General features: G+C 49.5%; 1 protein-coding gene across 1 annotated transcript in view; it reads right to left on the bottom strand.

The window, feature by feature from the left end:
* Window positions 1-19,490, bottom strand: part of Col15a1 (collagen type XV alpha 1 chain) — a 105,403-nt gene extending 85,913 nt beyond the window's left edge. Inside the window, exons 1-2 of the mRNA XM_038347949.1 lie at window positions 19,374-19,490; window positions 19,202-19,290 (exon numbers count right to left, since the gene is read on the bottom strand). Of these exons, the coding sequence (XP_038203877.1) occupies window positions 19,202-19,290; window positions 19,374-19,384 (100 nt within the window). The 5' untranslated portion in view covers window positions 19,385-19,490. The remainder of the gene's footprint in view (window positions 1-19,201; window positions 19,291-19,373) is intronic.
* Window positions 19,491-19,742: the final 252 nt, after the last annotated feature.

The raw sequence follows: 19,742 nt of genomic DNA, 5'->3' as shown, positions 1-19,742 counted from the left end.
AGCCCTCCCACCGTTCGCTTTATCCCAAACCTGCCCATGTCTCCCACAACCAGCATCCCTCATCCAGCCCTGTCAGGACTAGGCCTAGACATGTCTTGAAGGCATGGAGGGAATGAGAGACCTGATAGCAGCTAATTCTCAACCTCATCACCAATCTCCATAGCCTTGATATTGAAGGCCTGAGTCTGAAAACCATGTGCCAAGGACAGGAGGGGACCCGCAGGACTCACCACCTGCTGAAAGCTCTAGGAAGTGACCTGAAAAGAGGGGGCAATTGACAGGCTCTAGAAGGCTCTGAACAAGCAAGGCCAAGTGAGGAAAGCTAAGATTTGAGTGGTTCGGGAAGGGAAGAAAAAAGATTGGCAAATAACTGCCAGGACCAGAAATGTCAGGCCACCCACAGGCCACGCTGAGGCTAAACATGTGAGCACATTTAATCTGAGGAGGGGAGGCCATGTGCCTGCTTCAGGTGAGTGGGCTGAGGGCAAATCAGATAGAGCCCACCTGTCTTCTCTCTTCAGAGCAGAGGCGCTTGGCCATCAGATCTAGGAGACGCGATGGACGGGCAGCAGGGCACCTCAGAGGGCTTCTGAGGAAGGCTCCCCTGACCATTTTAGGAGGAATCCCTCCTTCTCCTCCAGCGGTTGCCCTGGCAGTCAGCCCCTCTTCCTTTCCCTTGCCAAGGAGAGGGTGGGACTGGGTGACTTGGAATGCAGAGCCCAGGCGGGAGTTTGGCAGCAGCAGGAGACACACTTGCCTGCAGTCTCTCAGCGCTTGGCATGGACGCCTGGGGCAAATCAAGCTGCCCTGGGAACGGCCCGAGGCATCCCCACAGATGCACTGGTGTGGAGCCAGCCTGGCCAGGCATGGTGCTATAGCAGACTGAGCACACAGCTGTAACAGACAGAGTCAAATCATGCTTACACTCTCTAAAGCAAAGACAAACCAGGGTCACCTTGAAAGCTAGGAAGGGTCTCGGGAAATGCCAGATCCCCCAAGATGAGCAAAACAAGGTCCAAGCTAATGTCATGATGAGGGCAAATCCCTACAATGTCAAATCCCCAGGCTACTCTGGCCACGCCCACCTGTGGTTCCAAAGAAAGGAGAGATGGCAAAAAGCCTTGCAAAGTGCTTGGTAGACTGCAAGGAGATACTTACTGGCGAGATGAGTGCATTGAACCTGTCCCTGGGCTTGCGGTCCTCACGCAATGATTTGGATGTTGTTGGTGAGGGGACAATAAACAATAAATGTTTTTTTTAAAGTGTGTTCTGCAGCTGTCATCAAAGACACTACAACTTTGTAGAAATTTCCTGGCCCAATCGTGCCAAGAGACCTGTCCTCAGAGAGATGCTGAGGGAGGGCTTGGCTCTGAACTGGGATTTGAGTTTAAGAGGACAGCCAGGACAGATGGTGACCCTGAAGTCATATTTTGAAACAGACCAACTCTTGTTTAACTAGATGAAAGGGCAGCTTGACTGTCTCCAAACGTTTCCTGGAGGAAGAGTCTGTGGCCTCTAGGACGCTGTGGGAGAACCATCAAGGTGCTAAGGCATCAGAAACTGAATGAAGAGACAGGGATCTTAGAGGACCAGAGGAATGACCAGCCTCCCCCAGCATGGTGCAGAGAAAGATATGGGCATGGGTACCAGAGAGACCTGCCAGCAGCAAGACTCTGTTCTATGGCTTCCTAGCCAGGGGACCTTGGGTTCTTTCTTCAACATCTCTGAGCTTTTAAGTCTCTTTATCTGGGCATGGAGATGATGCTGTACCTAGCTCTCAAGACAGCACTGCAAGGTAAATGTCAGGTGGACTATGACCATGACTGATCACCGCCAGTCCTGTGCATTCAGAGAGGACAGAACAGACGTGATCCTGCTTCCACAGCACAGGTACCCTGAGCTCCTCACTTTGTCTGGGGAGCTGAAGCCCCAGGGAGCTTCTGAACATACTGCCCTCTACCCCAGTGGGAGTCAGGCAACGAGGCCCAGGCTTTGGTATTTCAAGAAGCTCCCAAGGCTGCTGCTGCCCAGTAGAGTGAGGTCTAAGGTCCCAGGAGCACCCAGTGCTGGCCAGCAGCTTTCCTCAGGCTCGGCATCCCCTGCTGACTATCGTACAGTCTGGGAGGCAGGATTTCTCCTGTTTCTCTGTCCAGATGTGGTTCTGACATCTGAGTAAGGTACTCCAACACAACACCAGCAAGTGACTGAGCTGGGAGCCGAAGTCCATCTAATGTTTGCTGAACTGAGTGCTAGCCAAGGCTAGCCCCTCCTGAGAGGGGACAGGCAGATGACTCACCTGTGCTCAAGTGTTCTTGGAAACTTCAAGAAGAGGGTATGCACTCACCCAGACAGCAGCAGACACTTGCAGACTAAGTTCTGAAACCTTGTATTGATGCTATACAGTGGCTGTTCTTTCTGTGCCTTCTTTTTCCCAGCTGCAATTTATGAAAGCCCAAGAAGAAAGTCCCCGACACCCAACATTTTCTGTCTTCTAGTTCCCAGAGGGGACTAACGAATATCAGGGATGTGCAGGACCTATTAGAAAGAAAGCCCAGCCAGGCACGGTACATGAAAGGCGAACTGTGCCTTCACACACAAGGAGCCAATGTGCAGCAGACCACACTGGGTAGGAGGCCGCCTCCAAAGGGTGATTCTTCGAAATCTTGAACTTCAGAGCTGGACTGGCTGGAGTCCTGCATGCATATTCATGACCTGAATGTTTCACATTCCACCCAAGCTTCCCGCGTGAGAGCAGCCCCACTCACTTATTCCTGGAAAGGTAAACATAGATTGAGAAGGCAAGCTTCTCAAGGCCATCAGAGCACACACACACACACACACACACACACACACACACACACACAGAGAGAGAGAGAGAGAGAGAGAGAGAGAGAGAGAGAGAGAGAGAGAGAGAGAGAGAGAGAGAGAGAGAGAGAGAGCGCTATTTATGCAGCAAGCATTTGCCGAACACCTGCTGTATGGTGCTGGAAGTCTAGAAGTGGCAGAGGCAAATCCTTTTGGAACTGAGAGTTCTCTGACAAGAGCTTTGGACCATGATGGTCTCCATTTTGTCATCAAACACTCTATTCCCCCCCAAACACACAAATGCTATGAACGGAGAAAATGTGGGTTTTTTTTTTTTTTTTTTTTTTTTTTTTTTTTTTTTGCACGAATATGTCCTGGCACCCTGGACAACAATTTGTGCCTCTTCCACGATTTGGGAACCTCAGGTCTACTTAAAAAAAAAAATCTCTACCCAAGCTTCTCATCATCAGAGAGAGGACCTCAGACCTGTGGGTATGACCTAGCCAATGAGCCACACAGGAGCTTGGAGAATCAGTGAGAGAGCATCCTGCTTCACAGCCCTTCAGCTACCGCGTCATAACACACGGGTGTTTGTTTCTCCTAGTGATGGTCTGGATTAGTCCCCAGTTGTGACTGGTCTCTGGCCCCAACTTCCCAACCGCTGAGTAAAATACATGCTCTGGGAGATAAACAATGTGGCTCTTTGCAGGGCCCTGTCACCCAGCCAGGAACCACCGCATAGCCGTTCTGAAAGGACAACACAGGGAGGGGGTAGCGCCGGGCTCTCTTCCCACAGGTGCAGCTGTCTCTGAAGGAGTTGCTCCTTTGCCTTCCCATCCAGACCCTCCCCTCCTCTGCCTCAGCCAGGAGGGCCCAAGGCTCACTCAATGCACTTCCATGTGTACATTCTCAATGCCGTCTACAGAGAGGTAGGAGCAGGTTGGCACCGAGTACCACTGCACTGAGGGCCCAGTCACTTTCCCCACACCCTTCTCCACCTCTCAGCCTGCAGTGGGGATGGCCTGAGAGGAGCTCTTGCCCATGGCTCATGGTTCCCAGTCCAGCCCTGCTTCTCCAATGTTTCTCTCTAAGTCTCTTAAGTTTGTCCCTTTCCGGCGGCGGTACTGGAGCCCCTCTATCTTCCACTGGAATTAGTGCATTCTCTTGTAAGCAAGGCAGATAGCCAAACCCAGAGTCCCATTCTATACACCTCCAGGGCCCAAGGCTCGTATTCTACACCAAGCTCTGGGCTGTGAACACCACATGGAGCCTGAGGGGCTGTGATAGCAAGGCTGGGCTATCAATGGAATTTCCACCTTCCTCCCAGGGTCTTTTCTGTCTTCTAATACTCAAGTGCTCTGGCCAAGGCAAGCCACTCGATTAAAACTTTTTTAAAAATTTTATTTTATGACTATAGGTATGCTGTCTGCGTGTATGCCTGTGCACCACGTGGGTATCTGGGACCTGTGGTGACCACTAGAAGAAGTGCTGGAATCCCCCGAGACTGGAGTTACAGACCACTGGGATATGACATGTGGGTGCTGGGAATTGAACCCGGTTCTCTAGAATAATACCCAGTGTAAAACACTGAACAATCTCTCCAGTCCCAGCAGGCCACTTCTTAACTCTCTCCCCCATCTGGATCCCTTCAAACTGGATATCTGGATCGCTCAGAACGACCTACCCGGCACCCTTCCCTGAGTAAATCTGCTCACCTTCGGGATCGCATCTTAAATGTCACTCCTTGGCAAGATTTCCATGATGCCCTCAAACAGATGAGAGCATCCAGATGTGTGCTTTAGTAGGGCCCTGTACCTTCGTTTTTCATGAGGCCAGGCTGGCTTGAAACTTGCAAGCCTCCTGCCTCCTCCTGAGTGCTAAGCTAAAAGCATGCATGTCCATGCCTGGCTCCTATTCTCCTCCAGACCCCTGTTTGCCATTTATCAGTATCAGAGGATTGTTCTTGCACAGTTTGTTAGTGTCTGCATCCCTCACTGGAGCCAGGCCTGCCTTGTCTGCCATTTTACATCCAGCACGTCATACATAGCCTTGCATGCAGTAAACCGTCCAGAAATGTTTAAGTGAAAAGGAACGAACAAATGGATGAGTTTACAAAAACCTAGTAGGTGTCCACAGATGGGGCAGCCTTGTCTACCACAGTCTAGAACCTCACAACTATTTCTGCCCACCCATCCGAACCTGACAGGTCTTTGCTCAGCGGATTCAGCTTTTCCACATCTGGTCACAATGGTTGCCTTCCTGTCCCTGAGGGCTCAACAATCCTAACCTCCAAAGGTGAGTGGCATTGACCTGGCCCTCCAGGTCCTCGGTGACATGGGCTTGCAGATGGATTCTGTTCCCTGACAGAATGAACTGATGTGGAATGAAGCCACAGAAAGGTTTAGGGGTGACACGGAGGTTGCACCCGGACCCTTTGACCTATAAGAATGTCCCGTTAGAATCCAGCTTCTGGGAAGGCCACAATATCTTCAGCATCCCCCCCCCACACACACAGTTATCTAAAACAAAGCACTGGGCTGGGAATTGTGAGCTCCTGGCTGACATACTTCAGGGTGCCAGGGTCTGATTTTATATCAAAGCGGGTTTTGGGAGCCACACTTCCTGTTCCCATCCCCTTCCCTGCTCTTGCCTTAGAATCAGAAACCACCAGACTATACTATAAAACCTGCCCCCTCCTCAGTGAGTTACAGAAGAGACCCTCACTTCTGCCACATGGGCCCTGATTTCCTCCCTTCAAACCCCCACCACGCTGTTGTCTGTCTGTCCATGAAGCTAATAAATGTTCTAATAAACTACACACTCCCCAACAACTTGTCTACGTCCCTCTCAAACCCCATATCTGAGACCTTTCACCCCTGACTGACTGTTTACCCCCTACACTGTGCTAAGAGCTTAGGGTGTGGGGGTTAATGCATTTACTGATCACAAGTAGCCAGAGATAAATCCTATCCTTAGCCCTACTGTTACAGATGGAGAAACTGAGGCTCGGAGAGCACTAGTAAGCCATTCAAGGTCACCAGCTGGCACTTGTCACCAGCCTAGGACCAAGCCAGCTCTGCCAGACACTTCAGAGCCAGGCTCCCCATTGTCCAGTGCTTAGAGCACTGTGGGTCACACTTTGGCATCAAATGCGTTGCCTAGTGGCCTCTAAAGCACAAAGCCTGATGCTGTTGCTCTAGGGAAGGACCCCAAACCCTGCATTCCAGAGTAATGCCCTAGCTGCTGGCTCAGGGAGCAAGTCTATGAAAAACTGGTGAGGTTGAGAAAGGAGACCAGCAAGGAGTTCAGCATGGCTGGAGCCAGAGGCTGGGAGAGATGGGACAGGAGGGGTTTGGCTGTAGCCCAGGCAGCTCATTGCTGTAATGGAAAGCACAGAGGGATTTGAAGAAGGGACACGATAGGACCTGCACTTGGGACAGCCTCTCTGCATGCACAGAAATGAGCCAGAGGTCAGAGAGAGGGGATGCCTGACTTTCAGAGATGTATGTCTCCAAGGGTGGCAAAGAGGTGGAAGACAGGGTTGGCAGGTAGCAGACATCACACAGGCAGAATTCATGCCTAACAAACACAGCCGCCATTCTCTTTCCAATGCTCAAAGCTCCCCAGTTGTGCCATGCATGGAGCACCCGAGCCCAGACCCACAGCTGGCAGCAGGTGTGAGTCCCCATCCCAGCAGCCTTCACGGAACCAGCTGTCCTTAGAGACATGCCCAGAAACCATATTTCCCATCCAGCCATACGGGCTCCATCTCATCAGCTGCTGCCCCCCTCCCTTCAGATAAAAGTGTCTGCATCCAAAGAGTGAACAGGACTTGGCCAGGCCTAGAACCAAACAACTAGACTAAGAAGTCTTTGCTGGGCATCACAGAGCAGAGAAGAGGAAGGCGTTCAGTTGCAAATTTAGTACCACCTCACACTTGCAAATATTAAACCAACAAAAGCCATTGTGTGTTTTTCATCAGGAAACTCAAATCTCAAAAAGGGGGTCGGGAGATTCTGAAATGAGGCCATCGGCTGGAGTTGGCTTAACCTGAAGTAAAATTAGAAAATTTGTCACATGGAAAAACTGTGCAGAGAGAAATGATTCGTTTTTCCCTGTGCTTTCTGCAGGAGAATGAGTAATTTGGCATTTTGACTGGGCGACTAGAGAGGCTGAAGTCTCTGTTTGGTACCAAATATACACAGTTGTCCCACAGATTTGGGCCCAGCTCATGAATGGACCATCAGTGAGAGATGCTTGGGACCAGACAGCCAGGCTGGGCCCCGCTCAGTCACATCGATGCTCTCATTTGTCACAAAGTCAGGGCCAAACTGAACTCAGACACGCTAGAATGTTCTTGCTAATGGTGATGTAGGGTTCACCTGGTCTGACCTCTTTGTTTCCCAGATGGGGAAACTGAGACCCAGGGAGGTATGGAAACTTGCCTGGGCAGAGAAAGAGCAGGAGACTGCCAACACAGGCTCTGGCTGGTCTCGATTGCACCCCTTCTCGTGGCCATAGCTGCGTCCTGCACATGGTGGGCTGGGGAAGGGGGCAGTTTCCTGCCTGATGCTAACCAGGAGCTCGAGGTCACGTGAACTTCTTTAACAAGGGTCAGGAGCTCGAGCTCAGCCTGCCATCCAGGCACAGTGCTAAGTACTGGGGAGTGAGCCGGATCCTTAGGGAGTCACACCTCACATTCTAACCCTGAAGGCATAGGGTCAGAATGAGAAGAGCAAAGGTCTAAGAGACCAGGCAGGAGCAGCAGGTCCACAGAGGAGCGACTGGACTCACTGTGATTGATAAGAAGTTCTGCTTTTATCAGTCACACGAACTCAGTGGCTCTGATCAGCCAAGATTCAGAATCTTACAGCTCTGAAGGTTAGAAGGCCAACAAAGTCTTGCTGTAATAAGAATTCAGGTAGCAAAGACAGGATTTTTCTAGAAGCTTTAAATGAAGACTCTGTCCCCTTGCTGTGTCCAGCCCCTTCAGGGGGTCCATATCCTTTGGCCTGTGACTCAGTCCTCCAACTCCTAGACCACTGAAGAAGGCTGGTCACGTCACCCCAGTTCACACAGCTCCAGCTTCTACTTCACCCTCTCTCTCCCACTCAAAGAACCTGGTGGATCTATTGGGTCCAACCCCAAAACCAGGGTGTTGTCTCTTCCCCTGTAGCCTTAATTCCTCTTTGCCACATTGCCTGGCACAGGGCTACAGGTGGCACCTGGACTCCTTCAGAGGGTTGTTGCTCTGCCTGCTATAGGGATTATTGTGGGAAGGGTCTTAGGCAGGGGCAACATAATCAGAGACAGGCTAAGCTTCGCCTTGAGATCGGGGGGCTCTCAATGAAATGCAGATTCTGATTTACTGGGTTCCAGATGGGGCTGGAGACTCTACCTTCCATGGAGTTGTCAGAAGGTGCTGGTTTATGGACCACAGCAGAATAGAAAGATGCTAGAGACTGAGGGGGGTGCAGCATAGAGGTCTGCCCAGGGCAGACACTGGAGAGGGGACAGCTTCTGTCAAGCTCTGGCTGGACTCTTTCCCACCACAGGGCACACACACACACACACACACACACACACACACACACACTCACAATGCCACTTATGTATACACTACACAAAACCTAAAAGCCAGACATATACATGTACACAATATGTAGAAGCTTATATATACGTACAACTTATATATGAAGCACAGATACATATAAACACTTAACATGCCTATAATTTCTACATATAACACATATTACATGTATACATAGTTGATAATTATAAAATGCACAGATGTACTATGTACTTATAGTTGATAAACATGAAACATGTGCCTCTCTATACCAGAATATGTCTCTAAAACATAGAAATTCATCAGACTCCTCCCTTCAGGTCTCAGGACTCTATTCAAAAGAGGAAGCAGAAAGGTTATAAGAGTCAGAGATGGTTGGTGACTCCAAGGAAACTGTCTTCCAGGCACAACAGGACTGATGCACATTTGAACTCATAGAGATTGTGACAGCACACACAAGACCTGCACAGATTCAAACCAGACAAAATCCTAGCACTGTCAAGGAGAAGTAGGCACAAATTCCCACCACTAACCAAAAAGTTATTTGCAATTGATACCTGCTGAGAAACGGAAAATAAATTTTCTCTAGTGGAGAGTAGATCAACCATACTTCAGTCCAGCAGAGGGTCAGCGGGTAGACCAACCACACTCCAGGGCAGTGGAGAGTCACTGCTAGACCAACCACACTCCAGGGCAGTGGAGAGTCACTGCTAGACCAACCACACTCCAGGGCAGTGGAGAGTCACTGCTAGACCAACCACACTCCAGGGCAGTGGAGAGTCACTTGCTAGACCAACCACACTCCAGGGCAGTGGAGAGTCACTTGCTAGACCAACCACACTCCAGGGCAGTGGAGAGTCACTGCTAGACCAACCACACTCCAGGGCAGTGGAGAGTCACTGCTAGACCAACCACACTCCAGGGCAGTGGAGAGTCAGCGGGTAGACCAACCACACTCCAGGGCAGTGGAGAGTCACTTGCTAGACCAACCACACTCCAGGGCAGTGGAGAGTCACTTGCTAGACCAACCACACTCCAGTTGGTCAGCACAAAGCAAACTATGCTGGGGGAGGAGAAGCAGGGGGTGCTAACGACATCATAAGGTACTAGAATTGTGTTGTTTTGCTGATTTTTTGTCTTTTTGGTTTTGTTTGTTCTGATTTTCACTTGTGTTGTTCTTGGTTTTGATTTTCCTGAAGAGAAAGGTGAGGGACATAAAGTTGGGTGTCCCAGAGTTGTGGAGGGTTTGGGAGGAGTTGGGGAGGAAGTGATTCAAATATATTGTATGAAAATATTAAGTAAAAATGCATAGAAAGCACCCTATTACTGTCAGTACCCAGGTCCACGGCAAACTCTCTAAATCCCAGAACAGTAACCAAGGAGCCAGAACGCCCTCTTATACACGTGGCTTGCACCATGAACCTCCAGCTAACTAAGCTGGTCACTGCACCTATCTAGGCTGGACAAAGGGGCAGAGTCAAGCAGCCACAATCCTGTGTGACTGAAGGTGGAAAGGCAGAGGATACAGACAGAACAAGTTGCTTAGTCATCAGTTGGACCTCAGCACCTCTGCTCCAGTGGGTGTAAACACAGAAAATGTTTATAGCATGGAAAGCAAACATAGACTGCTCTTCAGAAAGCATCTTGTTTAGCCCACACTGGTCTCAGACTAACTGGGAAGCTGCAGCTGACCTTGAACTCCTGTTGAGTACACTACCATGTGGTTTATGCAGTGCTGGGGATCCAACCGGGGTTCTGTGCACGCCAGGCAAAGCCCTCTAACGCTGTGCTACATTCCCACCCAGCAAACACATGCTCTTTCTGATGTATCTATGTTGTAAGCCCTGCTCTCACCCCCTTCCCACCTCCTGTAGCCAGAATGGATGACAGAGTAGCCTACAGCACACAGATGGTCATGTCAAAGGGCCTATCGTGCTGGGTTTTCTCTGAGGTCACCTCAGCCCCAGGCTTTGAAGATTCTTTAATGAATTCAAGATCTCACCATATCCTTTGGGTGTCACAGCATATGCTGAGGAAAGACAGGTAAATAAAACAAAGGTCCTGTCTCCAAGGGACCCACAGTGAGGAGGGAGGGGGTTAATGAGGCATTGTACTTCCCTATCACTGACTGACTCCTGCCTTATCTCTAATCCCGTTCCAATCTACAAACCAGAAAGACTGAAACATCTCACTCAAAGGAAGGCAGTAGAGTTAAGATTTGAATCCAGAACCTTGAAGACCAGAGGCAAGAACCACATCCTAAATCTCTCCCTGGGAACCAGCTCTGCCATCTGAGTTGTGGTCAAATATAGACTCTCTCGGAGACTCAGGGCCATCACCTTCTAAAGGAAACCGTGAAACTGGAGGGTTTGCTCTGCTTTGTGTTCATGCCTGCTTTGTTGCTGTTTTGAGACAGGCTCTCACTACATATAGCCTAGGCTGGTCTCGAACTTCTGGCAATTCTCCTGCCTCAGCCTCATAAGTGCAGGGATCACAGGTGTGAGCTGCCACGCCCAGTTTAGACTGGTTGTTCATAATGCCACTGCTTCTTTGCATTGATTGGGCCAGACACCATTAAAACCCACTGGTGGCTGGCCTGAAGGTTTCCAGGGGCTATGGACACCAAGTTTATGACCTGCACATTCACATTCTAACTTTCTGAAAAACCCTTCTAGCATTTACCACAAGGCCTAAAAAATGGTTGAATGAACAGAAGAGAGGCGACCCCATCTCTGTTTGGCTAAGGCAGGAACATGAAGAAGCAATGCACACCCTGGCCTTTGGCTGTTGTCGTTTCTTGAAGTGGCAGCAGCCCGGGTCAAAGGCAGGAGGCAGAGGCTTTCTCATTGGCTGTGTCCTGACTGGTAAATTACCATGACCTGGCCAAAGACTGCAACAAAATCTCCACTGATTTGTTCTAGGAATTTGTGGTCACTAATAATCACAGAGTCATCAAACAGAAATGCCATTGTGGTCTTCACAGTAGGGTTTACATTGAGCCAGCAGCAGCAGCAGCTAGAAGCCTACACATGAATGAGCTTAACTGGGGTATCTGCACTATGAAATGCTAATTCAGGTACAGAATATTAGAGAATGTTTAATGCTCTTGAGGAAGCGTCTACAAGATTACTAAGGGAAGAAAGCACTCAAAAATGACCTATTCACATTCTAACATATATGCATATTTACATGTGGAAAACATTTGTGAGAGTCCCCCCAAATGCGAGCAGGATTTCTTTATTGCTGAGTACAGATAACATGTGATCTTTATTTTTAAAGAAGATTTTTTCTTCTTTTCCCCAGGTTTTTATAATACTATGCATTACTTTCATCACTTTTTATGGCATTTTTAAAAATCTCCTCTCTTAAAGGCTGACTATTGGATGTGGTAGTATGTCCAATTCAAGTGCAGGGGAGGTGGGGACAGGAAGATCCCTGGGACCCAATGGCCAGCTAGCATAGTCTACTTGGTGACTTTTAGGCCAATGAGATATGGTGTCTCTGAAAAAAACAATTATAAGAAACATGAATGGTATCTGGGGATGCCACTCAAGTTTGCCCTTTGGTCTCCAATTGCATGCACACTTACACACACACACACACACACACACACACACACACACACAGTTTATGTCCCTCTATCTCCCCCATTTCCAGTGGAAATAGACGTCCCTATTTTGATAGTGCACAAGCTTTCTGTCTGTCTATGGGGACACTCAAAACAAGCCCCAAGCATACAAGTCACCTGCTACACTCAAGCCTCTACTACCAGCTCCTGAGTCTCTCCCAGGATAGAAAGTGGATCCCATGCAGCTCTCTAGCCCCTGCCTCCACTCCAGAGAGCCCTTTAGAGAACAGGACCACCAGGAAATATGGGAAGAAGACAGACATCTCTAAGAGCAACCACAAGAGAAGGACAGATTACTTGAAGACATTGTCGGGAGATCCTTTGGGAAGGAAGTTAGTTTAAAGAGACTTTGGTTGAGAGACTTTTCAGCTGGACTTATTTGAGGCCCTCATCAACAGGAAGGGCAACTCCTACAGAGGCCTAAAGTTAGGTTGCTACCTGCAAGCCAGACTCCAAACAAGCTTCTCAAACCCAGAAAGGGGCTCCCTAAATCCTAAACCTAGAGTCCTGGTTGCTTAAGAACAGTGTCTTCAAAACAGATTCCTTCTGTCCCCATGTCAGCATGGATACAAACAGACTGACCTGGATTCGGATGGAATGAGTTGAGTCTGTTGTGTAGGACTGGGATGAATTAGTTCCCTGGGCTGTTCTGAGCTGAATGCAGTTGAGTTGGGTTGAGCTAAATTGAGTTGGGTTGAGCTAAATTGAGTTAGGTTGAACTGGACTAACTAGATTGTGTCAAATGGAGCTGAGAAGACTCAGACTGAATTTAGATGGAATGATTGTGTTGGCTTGAGTTAGATTTAATTCAGTTTGGTTGGGTTGGTTTGGGTTGGGCTGAGTTGGGACCATTTGTGCCATGATGGTTAAACTGGACTGAGGAACTGATAAGCTTTGTAGGATTGGGTTGGGTTGGATTGAGTTGAGTAGAATCGTGTTCTGCTGGAGATGGTGTGTGGGCTGCACGTAATGAATTCCACTGGCCCAGTTAACTCCTTATATGCTGCTCAGAACCTTCTTCTAGGTTCTGCTCTTACCCTAGACTGTTTGTCCTTTCATTCCCAGGGAGCAGCAGCTGGTCAGCCAGCAAACCTGACTCCTCTGAAGACCCTTGACAGCATCTCAGCTTTCCTGGGCTCTGCGGACAGCAGCAGTTCCCACCCCACAATCCCGTGCACTGACTACAGAGCCCTCCGCCATTCACATCTTCCACTGAGTTGTGTAGGATTGGCTCCTTTTGTCCTTCCTCTCTTAGCCACACAAGGGCACTCCAGGAGTTCAATCACATCCTGAGGCAATTATTTAACAACCGACCTACTAAAAATTCAAGACTTGGACCATTGAGATGGTTCAGTGGTAAAAGTGGCTGCTCCCAAGGCTGATGGCCTGAGTTCCATCCCCAGGATCCACACAATGGCAGGAGAAACAACTCAAGGAAGCTGTCTTCTGACCTCCACATGTGCTCTGTGGCATGTGTGCAGGCACACAATAAATAAACAAATAAATAAATGAATGAATGAATGAATGAATAAATGAATAAATAAATAAATGAATGAATGAATAAATGTTTTTTAAGCAAAGAATTCATGGTTTAGTGAAGGCGGCAGGAAGGTGATGTCCCTCATCTGACTTTAAAACAACAATCATCAAAACTTTGTGGATTTAAGCACACACACACAGTCATGCACACACATAGTCATGCACACACAGGCAGCACAGATACATTCTTGAATAAAATTAATCAGTACTATAGAGATTAAAGAGTTAAATTTGTATGGTTAAATGAGAAAATGTACAAAGAAGCACAGTGAGGGCAACCGCTGGCACTTGGTAACTCGGGGACTCCTGGCTCCCTCCTGGAATAGAGCTAACTTCAGCTCATGCCTTCACCTTTGGTCCATTTCAAATGGATCAGCTGTAGCCATCAAAGATAAACTCAGAAGAGGGAAGATGATATCCCACCCTTGACTACATAGGTCATCAGAAACAAGAGAACAGATGAGCTAGCAAACAAACAGGCCACCTAGCCCATGCAATCAAAAATAATAAAGATCAGGGTATCTTGACTGAATACCAGACCACCTAGTTATGAAGTTGTGGAAGGAAACAGAGCCCCTTAATGCTCTCTGATTACTTAGCCAGTCACTCTAAAGTTGGCAGAGCTGTGGAAGGTTTGGTTTGGCTTATGTACCATGGAGAATATGTTAGATGAAAAGCCAGATAGACCTGCTCACTCCTACCTCTATTTATTAAAAAGTCTCACTGAGTGTCCACTTATGTCAGACCCTGTCTGAGATTCTGGGATTCAGAGTTAGACAAGGCCCAGGCCTGATGTCATGGTTCCTCCTGCAGCAGAGGATGTAGGAGTTGTCAGTGGTCACCATGCAGTATGTCACTGAGAGGCACCCAAGATGCTTGGGAGGAGAGGCTGAATTCCCTGGGCAGAATCCTAAGAGAATATGAGATTGCCAGAAAAGGTAGAACAGAAGTATGTTCAAAGAGATTGTCTGGAAAGGACAGGAGGATCCCTGGGGCTTGCTGGCCAGCGAGTCCGGCCTAACCTGTGAACTCCAGGTTCTGTGGGAGACCCCATCTCCATATTTTAAAATGAGCTCCTCATCAGTTTTTAAAAGTCAGTCAGGACATCCAAATGGTTCATAGACATACAAAAGTTTGATCAACTCAACTTGGAGATGGATCCATGGATGAAGTGTCTGCCACACACACATGAGGACCTGAGTTCCATCCCCAGCACCCATGTTAAAGACTGAGCACAGTGTGCGTTTGTAACACCAGTACTGGGGAGGTGGAGGTAGGAAGATCCCTAGCTGGACACACAGTATACACCAATCAGTGAACAGTGCCAGCGAGAGACCTTGTCTTCAAAAACAAGGTGATGGCTCCAGAGGAACAGCCAAGGTTACCCTCAGCACACGCACACACGCACAGACACCCACGCACACAGTCACAGGCAGGGAGAGAGACATACACATACACACATGTAGGGAAATAGGAATTAAGGCTTCATTAAGATTCTAACTGCACCTGCTAGAAGTATTGACGGTAAATGCAGCCATGAGGCTGGATGCTGGCCAGGAGATGAGGATGGAGCTCTACTTCCCGATGCGTATGTGTCTTGGGTACAAACACAGAAGAAGGCACGCCAGCAGTACCTGTGTGTCTGAAGACTGTGCACTCCTGTGACCCAACACCACACTGAGGGAAACTAGAGGAAATGCGTACACGTGTGTCCTGAGATACACATAAGGACAGTCACACCTCACTGTCAGATTCCACGGGTCCACGACAGCCCACGTGCTGTTGGAGAAAAGCGGGTACGTCACAGTGGCTATAGTCGTGGTGTGGACTATTGCACCACAGTGAAAATAGACTATTTGCCTCGTGCATGGATCTCAAAGCCTTAACATTCAGAGAAAGAACTCGAAACAGAAAAGTATATTTTTCATGGAAAAGGCTCAGAGTCAAGGAAGACAGAGCCCGGGATGGAAGGAGGTGTGTTTATATCAAGTTCTGTTTTTAAGCCAACAGAAGTGACAGCTATAAAAGTTCAGGTGGCAATCACTCCTGAAAGGTGGGGAGCTCCCACCCCCTACCAGAGCAGAGCAAAGCCCCCGGTGTTCTCTTCCCTTCTGGGTTGTACTTTGGGGGAGCACAGGCCTGGCAGCACCGTTCCTGTCCCAGCAATGGTCCCCACCCTCTGAAACAGCAGCCCTTCCATCCAAGCTAGCTTCATTAGGAGAGGAACCCACAGGGCAATCCTGCAGACTAGCCCTGACCCTCAGAGACACAAGGGGCCCTGATGGTGATGCTTCAGGGATGTAGGAGGGGATGGGTGACTGCCCTTAGGATGAGGTAGATGTGGGATGAGGTGTGGTCTTTCTTTCTGACTATGAATTCAGAATCCCTTGGAAGAGATCTGGATCTGGCTCCTTTGTAGCCTCAGTCTGCAGGAGGCCTGGGTGACTAGGTATTTAATCTGTTTGCTGAACCTAAGTAAGTCTCAATCTGGGTAAATGCCATCTTGTTTCCCATTATTCAAAACTAGAAATGAAAGGTTGAGCAAATCTTGCCATCCCATTTCATTGATGGGAAAAATGAGGCTCAGAAGGAGAAGTTAGTCATCTCAGTTTACAGATGAAACCTGGGTTTTCCAATGCTCAAAACCGGACTGGGGAGGGGCAACTAGGATGTTTGCAAAGATCTACTTTTTAATAAACCCACTGTCCGCAGATTACTGTACATCTGGGCTCCATCCCTTAGGAGCTTTGCCTATGGGGACATCCAGGGACAGCAGAGACAATAGAGCTTGAGACCTGGAGAAGCAGCCTGGACTCAGAACAACCTTGGGCTGGCAGTCTGTAATTGGCCGGCCAGGTGCAGACTCTCCACAGGCTTGCTGGGAACCAGACCATAGGTCTCAGCTGAGTCTAGAGGCCTGCAAAGTGCAGTCTTTTGTTTTTCTAAACAGCTTTGTTGAGGTCTAGTGTGCAGCTCGTGCTGAAGGCAGCCAGGTCAGCTACTTCATCTGTGTGATAGCACAGCCACCACCACAGCCCAGCCTTGGATCATCCCATACAAAGTCCCCAACTGCCCATGTTAGTGGCCCCTGCTTCTTTCCCTAGGACTAAGCCATCATGGATGTCCTCCAGCTCTGTAGTTTTTCCTTTTCAGAAAGTTTGTTTGAGCAGGCTCTGACAACATGCAGGCTTTTATCTGGCCACATACACTTACCATGTTTTAGCATGGATCTGTGCTTCCTCCCCGTTCATTGCCAAATAGTATCCCATTGAAAGGACATACCATAATTTATTTACTTTACAGTTAATGAGCCAGTTTGTTTCTACACGTTGCCACTATGTATAATGCTGTTATGAATGGTTACATAAAAGCTTTTGAGTGGGAGTATGGTTTTCCTTCTCTTGAGTAGACATTTAACGAGTAGACTCACTAGGTAGTGGTGTAGTCAATATTGAGTACTTAAGGGGCTGCTTAACTATTGGCGACATGAAACAAGCTTAAACATTTAGCTTAGTGGTCAAGAGCATAAATTCTTCCAGCTGTACTTTTGCCAGTGAAGGTCATGTGCTCTTGGGCAAATGATATTTTGCCTCAGTATCCTCGTCCGTGAAACTGTGGAGCTGGTGTGAGCTCTGTTGACTCCTATAAAACTATGAAGTCTTGGGGTTGGTTGGAAAATAGTCTATCAGTGTAGCCAGCCTTGAAGTTATGATCCTCCTGCCTTAGCATTCCAAGTGCTGGGATTACAACTTTTTCCTTTTTCTTTCCTTTCCTTTCCTATTCTACTCTACTCTACTCTATTCTTTTCCTAATAGCCAGTTGAGCAGTGGCTCTGTTGAAACAATCTCTCCCCTACACTTGTAGGTTATCACAGATCTATCTTGGAACAACTGAGCAGCTTTAGACAAACTGCCTGCCCACCCCCGCTGGGCCTCCAGATGGAGATGACCCTCCAGCACAGCAGGCTACAAGAGCTTTGGAGATGCACTGGGCTCCTGTCATGAGTAGGACACGCCCATTACACCATTCACAGGAGACTGGGGGATCTTAAAGTCATTTCTGGGAGACTCCCTTGATGATTGATAACAAAATCTCTGGAGTGAGGGTACCTGAGTCAAATCTTACCCCAGACACTTGGAAAACTGACTTGGATTCAGAGTTCTCAGAATAGAAGTGCTAAGGTCCCCAGACCCCAGCCCCTGGAATAATGACTGAGAAGGGAGGCTGTTCGGATCCCATCTGATGCACCGCTGGATGAGAGCTAGCCATGTAAGCTGCACACAAGTTCTATAGAGCTCAGGGTTCCCAGAGTCCTCTTCAGATCCCAAAGGGGCACTGAATGTTGTCAGCTGCCCTCTGCAGTTGGCTTGGCAAAGCCCTATATCATATGGGAAATTGCAAGGTTTCCACACTGAGAGAAACCAGAACTCTGCTCCAACTGCCCTTTGATCTGCAAGAAGTGCCAGGCTGGACGCCCTGGCAGGAAGAGCTATCATTGCATCTGTGTCTTACTCCCTCACAGACCACAGGCCGGGTGGTACCAGGCTTCTTCAAGTACCTAAGGAGTTAAACAAGGTCACCATTCCTAGCCCAGCTTCCAACAGAGGACCGTGACACACTCCTGAGCCTTCTTCGTTTATTCCTCTAGGCTATGTGCTAATCCTCTAAGGGCTGAGAGGCTGCTGTTCCAAAAGCCTGGTTTTGCTGAGCGCATAGTGCAAAGACTGAACAGGGACCGGAACCTGCCCTACTGGGTTTGAGTTCTGGCTTTCAGAGCTGCCTGCATTTCCTACGTCTCCCCACTGTGGCTGAGGTACTTCCCAACACAAAAGTTCCTGCGAAGAGAGAAGATATCTTCCGCTCTTATTTTCTGACTGCTCAGTACCCAGAAGCATGGAAAGAACTCTTTTTCCCCCATCTGTCCTTTAGACTTCACAATATCCCTGGGAAATAAGTGGGTCTAGTTTATCCTTTTCAGATGAAGAAACTGAGGCACGAAGATACGAAAAGTATCGCCCATGGTCACCCAACAGAGGCGCGATTCACACCCAGACAGCCAGACTTTAACCCAAATCCACTTTAATTCGACATTTTCTGAGTCCTGGTTTGAGGGGGCTGGGGGAAAGTGAGGCACAGAGAACAGAATGAAGGGTCACTTGCCCAGGCTTAGTTCATCATTCGCCGTGCCTCTGCCCCTCAGGGATGGGGAAGGTGGAGGGGGGACCTCTGGTAACCCGCTGAACCAAGCGTGCGTGCAACTCTGTTCCGTTATGTTAGGAGAGACCAGGGCGCCAAGGTGTCCCTGCCGGTGACTGTGCTTTCTATAGACCTAATGGACTTCGGATCTGCTCAACCAGAGCCCGGCGCGCCAGGAACTCGGCGCGGATGCCCAACACTGTTGGTGACCCTGTCCTTTCTGGCAGTGTTGTGTCACTGTGCAGCCAAAACCCCTCTCAGCCCTCACTGGGGAGCCGCGTCCAGCTCAGACACTGCGTGCCCTGGCTGAAGCGATCTCTCCGGCGCCTAGAAACCCCGGTACCCGGGAGGACCCGGGACAGAAGAGCCAGCACAGCGCGCTGTGCCAAGCAAGCACTCCCTTTTATGTCCAGGAATGAGGCGCCTTGCACCCGGGCGCGCAACCGGCGGCTGCCGTGGCTTACCTGTCGTGGCGCGCGTCTGCAGGACGACGGAGAGCAGTGCGGAGATGATGGGGAGCAGCCACCGCGGGCGCCGGTCCTGCACGGTCCTCCTGAAAGAAGCGGTGGCAGAGAAGGTGAGGAGGCGGCGGGGCGGCAGAGGCCAGGGCACGGGGGCTCGGGGCGCGGGTCCTACCTGGGTGCCATGGTGCAGTCGCCGGACCCCAGCTCCGCTTCACACGCGGAACAAAGGCGGCGCTCGGTGGCAACGGCGGGATCCCAGCTGCCGCCCGCGCCTGACTCACCCGCGCACTGAAACCCGACTCCGCCGCGCCCTGTGCTCCCCCACGCGCGGTGCCCCACCTCGCCGCTGGTCCTGGCCGAGCCTCCCCACGCCCCCTTCTTCCCGCCACCCCAGGGTCTTATGTAACCCGCAAAAAAAGCCCCGCGTGCCGACACAGCGCCCCACAACCCAGGTCGGCTGGAATCGCTGGGGTTTCCTTACATGACGGACCAGTCTACTAAGGCTCAGAGAAGAGCTGCAGTGTCCCAAAGCCACACAACT

The sequence above is a fragment of the Arvicola amphibius genome, chromosome 11 (genome assembly GCF_903992535.2).
Source record: "Arvicola amphibius chromosome 11, mArvAmp1.2, whole genome shotgun sequence".
NCBI lineage: Eukaryota > Metazoa > Chordata > Mammalia > Rodentia > Cricetidae > Arvicola > Arvicola amphibius.
Note: the sequence above shows the minus strand (reverse complement) of the source record. Positions and strands in the feature narration are given on the sequence as shown.